This window comes from Musca vetustissima, unplaced genomic scaffold (assembly GCF_032173495.1).
Source record: "Musca vetustissima isolate MV318-11 ecotype Yass unplaced genomic scaffold, APGP_CSIRO_Mvet_v1 utg114632, whole genome shotgun sequence".
Classification (NCBI taxonomy): Eukaryota; Metazoa; Arthropoda; class Insecta; order Diptera; family Muscidae; genus Musca; species Musca vetustissima.
The window spans coordinates 44,546-51,593 of NW_026883934.1; the positions used below are offsets into that span (position 1 = coordinate 44,546).

Below are 7,048 nucleotides of genomic sequence, written 5' to 3' on the forward strand. Positions count from 1 at the left end.
CAATTTTCAATTTGTAGCGAGGTTACAATATAACCCGATTTGGTTTGAAAATATACATATATGGCTATGGAATTGCGGTTTGAGCATTTGATGAAGAAGGTTGTGTTGTCGCTTGTTTCTTAAATAAGCACGAAAAATGATCACCACGGGCCTTGTCTGTGAGGCAAACACAATCAAAGCCAATGCATATGTGGTGGATGGCTAACCCTGGTTTAGTATATCGATCGAAATTAGACCAAAATTAGACCGTCCATTTCGCCTTGCTTAAAAACCTAGTAAATGTCATATTCTCAGAATATTGGCATAAACACTCGATAATTATTCAAAAGAACAGCGAGTTTTTGGGCTCCTGAAAAACAATACCACCGAAAAAATATTTAAGAAAATTCATAGCTGACTCTCTGTGTCGTATATCAGAAGACACGATGATTAATGCGGGGGCTACTATGTATTTTCGGGGCTGACATCTGGCATTTATATTTGAAAGTTTGACATTTTTATCATAAACGTCCTCAAATCGACTAAACGTACAATAATGTGTTGTGTTAATTTTACAAATTTCACAACAATATCGATGACCTTTGAAAATCGCTAAAAAATAGGATCATGTCAATTCGCACAATTAGATTAAAAAAACGATCGCCGTGCTTCAGAAGACCTATGTCACAGCCCAAATTCAATGAAATTGTTTGTGGTTGAATTGCTTGAAATGACCGCCTGTTTCTTAGACAAAATTGGTAATGTTACAACCGACCAGTGGCCGATTAGCCTGAGCCGTTAGTACCCAATAGCTTCGATATTGAGATCTTAGACTTGTCTCAATTGGTGCATTCTCGAGAATATTATGAAAAACAATAAGATCATTTTTGGTGACAAATATTTTCGTTCAATTTAAATTAATTCACAGTATTCTCTAGATCTTTTAAACTAAACTAAAACTAGGACCATTTAGCAACAAACGACATTTAAAACTACAAAATGGTATCGGAGATTAGAGGACTTCTTTAGAGTAAAACCATTTTTCAATTCTTAAATACCTTTCCTTTTAAAATAAAATGCATTATATAATACCAAAGTATTCATAAAATGACATTTTGCTGAAAATACACACGTCTGTGCATCAAAAAGCAAACCACTGTCGAATATAGCCACTAGACACAGATGACTACTCCTTTACCCCTACATTACCTGCTTTTAAATCGGATAAAACGTAGTATCAGATCTCGTTTGTCATATTAAACTACATATACCATATACCACAAGCTAACGAACCAAAAATAAATTAAAATAAAACAACAACAAAACACGAAGGTAATCAGTCTAGTTTATGTTTCCTTGAATTTAAAATATCCATAAATCGATGCTACCAAAATTTAATTATTTATAACTAAAATTAAAGTGTTTTAAATGTAATTAAGCTAAACATAACAGAACATAAATTCAACACAATTTAATTTACATCATACGAGTATATACAATAAGGACAACATTTTATTTTTTAATTAATTAATCGACTTAGATTTAGGAAAATTCTTTCAAGTTTGGAACTATATATTTCATGGGACTATATCTATGATATTCATTAAAGCTATTCTGTAAATATTCATAACTTTAGACAAAAAAAATATGTCGATATCTGGGCCACACATCAAAAGTGTGTGCTCGAGTGTTCCATCTACTATGGATGCTCCAAATGCGTTTGGAGTTCCTTCTGGGCTCTCTCTCTCTGTCTCTCGTTCAGATGTAGTGTTTACAGTTCATATCGTGTAAATCGAGGCACTCGTAGTTGTAAATATCTGCGAGACTGAACATCATGCATGGAGAAACTCAGAAGCCTGACGTCATCTGTGCACTTTTAGTTTCCATCCAATCACAACCTAAAGGCGAATTATTATTCGACATAATGATCGGCGAGGTTCGCTGCACTTCGCGTGCCGGATAGTAGACTACGGGTCCGGGTGATGGTGCCCGGCCTCGTTTGATCTTGACCACGCCCGGCGAACTGGCACTTTTCATGATGCGACCATTGTTGAGTGTACTGTTGCCCGATGTCGTTACCAAATACGTGGTGGTGGTACTGCGCTGAGTACCGTGACGAGAGAAGCGCCCCGAAGACCGATGATTATAAGTGCCATCACCATTGTTCGATATTGAACTTTCGTAGTGTATAAGATCGGGCTGGTCGCGGCTGAGGCGGCGCTTGAAAAAAATCAGCAGGAATATACGCTTGAACTTCTCGCCGAATATCACGTAGATGAGGAAGTTGCAGCTGCTGTTGATGGTCACCAGCAGGTTGCTCGTCTTGGTCAGGGAGTTGTCGATGAAGTTGTAGAACGCCTCCGATATATTCACCACCAGGGCTAGGAAATTGAAGGCGAAGAACACTACCACCACACACAGCAACATGGTCGCCAAGCCGATTTCCCGTTTCTCGGAGCGTGATAGCCGTTGGCGTTCTCGATTCGCCCGTTTCACCTGCCGGTAAATGAGGCAATTCAGTATGGCCAATGTCAGGAAGGGAATAATGTAATTTACTATCAGGTAGCACCAGTTTATATACAGATTGATGTACGTGGGGTTGGCTCGCAGGCGTGAGGGCCGAACACAGTACAAGACATCGGGAATATCGTCGTACTTAGTGCTCGCCGTAACAACTTCCCAGAAGCGCGGCAAATTGTACAGCGTTGCAAAGAGTACACAGACTATGAAATAGATTTTGGCTCTGCCATATGTACACAATGCCCGGGCCTTTAGCGGATGACAGACTGCCACATACCGCTCCAGCGTTACCGTGAACGTCATGTATATACTGGCCGTCTGGGAAATCATGCCTATGGGAAACACCACTGGCGATATGTAGGGGAAGATGTAGTTGTAGTAGAGGAAGAAGTTGCCCGTGTACGGATATATGGACGGTATGCCGAAAAGCAGCATCGATGTTATAATTAAGACGGTATCACAGCAAGCTAGGCCAATAAGCAGGTAGTTAATGCTAGAACGCATTTGGGGACGGGACAATATAATCATCGAAATCACATTGCCGATAATGCCCAGAATGCCGACAATATTCAGGCAGACTCCACAAACCCAGAACTCTACAAGAGTTTCGTGGTCTTCGGGGTTGTACAGCTTCTGACAGGGATACTGTTGGTGATCCGAGTTCGTATAGTTGATACCGCCATACAGGCTGTGATGTGTGAAGTTGTCGGCGGCCGTGACAAAGATGCTGCTGCTATTGTAATCGGTGTCCGACACGGTAGTGTAGTGATTGAAGTGATCGCCAGCATGGTTGACATCACTAACGCTTTCGATGAAGTCGTTGGGGTCAATGGGCGCCGAATCGAATTCGCCAAGGTAATCTGTATCGGGTTTGGGCGGCGGTAACACTTGTTGCCGTTGCAGCAAAGGTAGCGGCGTTTGCGGCAGAAATGTGTCTAGTGTATGCGTATGATACGGATAAACACTATCCGTTACATTGGGGTCAAACATGAGTTCGAAGTTTCGATGTAGCCAGAAGGTGGAGAAACAAATAAATTAACTATACAACAATACGCGTGGCGTTTCTGGAACATGAGATGTAAGTGGAAGGGGTGCGACTATGCGGGAATCCTTACTATTGTTAGTGATTCTTTTCTATTTTAAGTAGGCGTTTCATAAAATATTTCCTTTGCTGTAGAACTAGTTTCAGTTAGTCGCATTCGTTTGTAAACTTCTTTAATATCACAATGTTGTCCTCACTGTATCCTGCATCAGCTTATCTCTGTCTGTGGTGTAGTTTAAACAATTTTACAAGTTCTATTTACAAATAGTTGGTGTTGTTGTAAGCTCAGCAGGCAAACGATGTCTACTGAAACCTCCGCTCGCTATTCTGCCCGTGCAAAACTTTTAATATTAAACACACTTCGGGTTACTTAATGCTAGGTTAAAGTTCAACCTTTACTCGTGTCCAACTGACTACAATTTCAATTGGTTATTTCCTCCGGCGTCGGTGCTCAAATTAAACAGACCCAGGAACAGTGCAAGTTCTGTCAGTGTTTCTACCGTTGCTGTCAGTTGAAAGTGAAAAAGGATAAAATTTCCATATTTCATTAAGTCCTTATGCCGTTACGTGCTGAGCGCCAACACTTTGCCTGGCAGCATGCAATTGGAGTTTGTTGGGCTTTGCTACAACTAATGGAAATAGATAATTCACGTGGTTCACTAGCGCGCTTCTTAGACTTCTTAGGGCTTGAGTAAGTATCACAGTCTTGTTGCCTCTGCCTTGCCTTTTTCCTTTACTGTCCTCCTTCAGTTGGGGTTTGTTTTATTTGTGGAACTTCGCCACATGAATATACAAACGATTTGTTGCTATATTCTAATGTCCTCAAATTAGAGGCATGTTCAACTTTGACATCTATTGCTGGAGTCTGTGGACTAAAAAGCCAACATATTTCTTCTGAATATTTGATCTGTCCTGTTTCTCCTCGTTGCCTTCGAATATTAACACTATGTTGTCGATGTGTGTCTGAGTGTGTGGGTGTTTGTGACAATGCCACTGCATTAAATTTTGTCAAAGAGCAAATTCATGTAGGTTTTAGTCGTTTTATTTATCTCCGATTGTATTTTTCTCAGTTGCCTTAGTCATTGGTTTGGCAGGGTCTTTCGTCTAACCGGCAATGCAGCTTCTTTTGTTCGTATCCTTGCAACAAATGCCAACACCAACGCAAACAGAAACAAACACACATATATCAGAGTCGGACGTTATCCTTATTTAGAAGTCCATTTTATGCATTCCTTCGTTCAATTGTTGGTTGCCAGTTTGTTTGCTCTCTGCTGCTCGCATATAATCCTGAAAGACATTAAAACAAGTCTCGTTTATTATGGCCTTCATAGCTTTGAATGTGTACGAGCACACAGATGATGATGGTGTCATTCAAGATACCTACCTTCTAGACAATTGTTAGGGTGGTTTTCCAGGCGAATTACTATTTCCAATTGGAGAATTTTCTATCGGAATCTAAAATGAAAGAATAACAAGAAAATACAGATTAGAATTTATCGCTCCAAGTGCTTAAAAACTTAACAAAGAATTGTGTTATTTACCATAACACCTACACGTTTATGTTTTTTTCGTATCTGTTTGTATGAACGTGCGTACGTACATTAGATAAGTAAACAAATCTTTACCTAGGGTCAATAGAAATAATTTTGTGTCGATATGTAGGTCTACGTTGTCCTTTTAACGTTGAGTAGCTTTTTGTCGTTTTGAACATCGAGTTGTAATTTTTGAATTCAAAAGCGGTGCTCTTTTATTTGGTATTTTTTTTCTAGGCAGGATATGGATGTTAAGGTATGTTGGTATGCGTGAAAATTGTCATTCACACTAAGAAAACCAGCAGTCGGACCGAATATATGATAATTTGATATTTTGGCTTTTCATAGGGTGTCCAATTTTCCTTCATAAAATTATCGATATCTGTATGCGATATCAGTTTGCTAAAACTGTACCGCCAATTTTTGGCAATTTGAGGATTTCGGTGCCCAATTTTCCAATAGGCTGTAGTTTCATATTTCAATTTCTCTCGGCATTAATTTACCAGTGAAATGCTTAAAATCGATCGCAAAAATCCCGATAGATTTTAAATATTTGGTGCTAATATAAAAATTCGATCGATTTTAAGTATTTGACTGTGCACCTCAAGGTGGAGAGAACAAAAAGTTCGGCCCTGCCGAACATAACGATGTTTTTAGTTGTTTCTATTCATATTTTCCAATAAAACAATTTCAGTAATATTAACATGTAAAAATCAATAAAAGTACTCATTTACCGCAGTAATTAAGAAATATAATGAGAGTCAAAGACTTAAGTCCATGAAAACATGCAAATAAAATACACATACGATACAAAAATGAAATTAAATTCATTTAAAACATCTTTATTCAAAAGAAAGTTTGATTGTTTTTTGTCTCTCCCGGAAAATTGTGAAATGTGGAGTTGATGCCTTTACAAGTTAAGCCAGCGATATTACATTTTTAATAAAAAACATTTTACCATACTTTAAGAATATAATTTTCGATATTGTGTCTGCAATCGATGCTCTTTTATACGAGATAAATATGGCCTTGGATTTTGTTATTTCCTACTATGGACTCTGCCAGAGTCCATTCATGTTAATTGGCGCTCTTTCACTCACAGTCTTACCTTTAAAAGCGCTTGCAAATTTTCGACTATTGAGGAATTAAAATGTTTGGTTAAACAAAAAATTCCTAATAATTTTTGAGGTGAGCTTAGGACATTAATCTTGTTGAAATTGGAACTCCACCTCGTGGTATGAACTTTTCTTCGTATATTATAGGAAATCGGTTAAGAAATATTTAGGTAATCTTCTAATCCTCACTATTCCTTCTATCTAAACTAGCGGACCAACGTTCTATCATTAAAAACAACTCCAAATCATCATTTATATATTTATATTTAAATCTGAACCGATTTCCCCCAAATCCAATGGTTATCATCCTTGGGCCACATAAATGAGGTGCAATAAATTTTATCCAATTCGGATAATAAACGCGACCTTTTCTTTGTTTAAGATATTATATCAACAGACGGACCCACGGACATACATAATCAACTCTAAAAGTGATTAAATGCATATTCTCACAAGTAGCTTTATTTTGGATGTTTCGAAAATATAAACATAATACCCGGTTGTGAAGGGTATAAAAATCTATTCTATGTAAGTCCTCGATTTGGAATATACTTGGCATATCGTAATTTTACCACCTGTTCACTGTTAGTTCACCATATGACCAATATTTCAAAAGGATCATAAACTGTCCTATTCCTCACCAGCGGACCGGTCGAAACGTTCTATCTATGTACTGTTTCTACGACTGTTTCTAGTCTTGCAATTATGGTGGGGAATATAAAAATCCATATATATAATATATACACATGCAGCATCATTTACTGGAATATGAAACATTATAAGGTTGTTTGATAGATTGACTAGTTACGGACAATTCTCCCATTAGTTATAGCTTGAAACAATCCCAACATCAACTATTC

General features: G+C 38.0%; 1 protein-coding gene across 1 annotated transcript; it reads right to left on the bottom strand.

The window, feature by feature from the left end:
• Window positions 1–1,740: 1,740 nt before the first annotated feature.
• On the bottom strand, window positions 1,741–3,489 carry LOC133330925 (FMRFamide receptor-like). The gene has a single exon (XM_061539324.1). The coding sequence runs from the start codon at window positions 3,487–3,489 to the stop codon at window positions 1,828–1,830; it is 1,662 nt and encodes a 553-aa protein (XP_061395308.1). The 3' UTR covers window positions 1,741–1,827.
• Window positions 3,490–7,048: the final 3,559 nt, after the last annotated feature.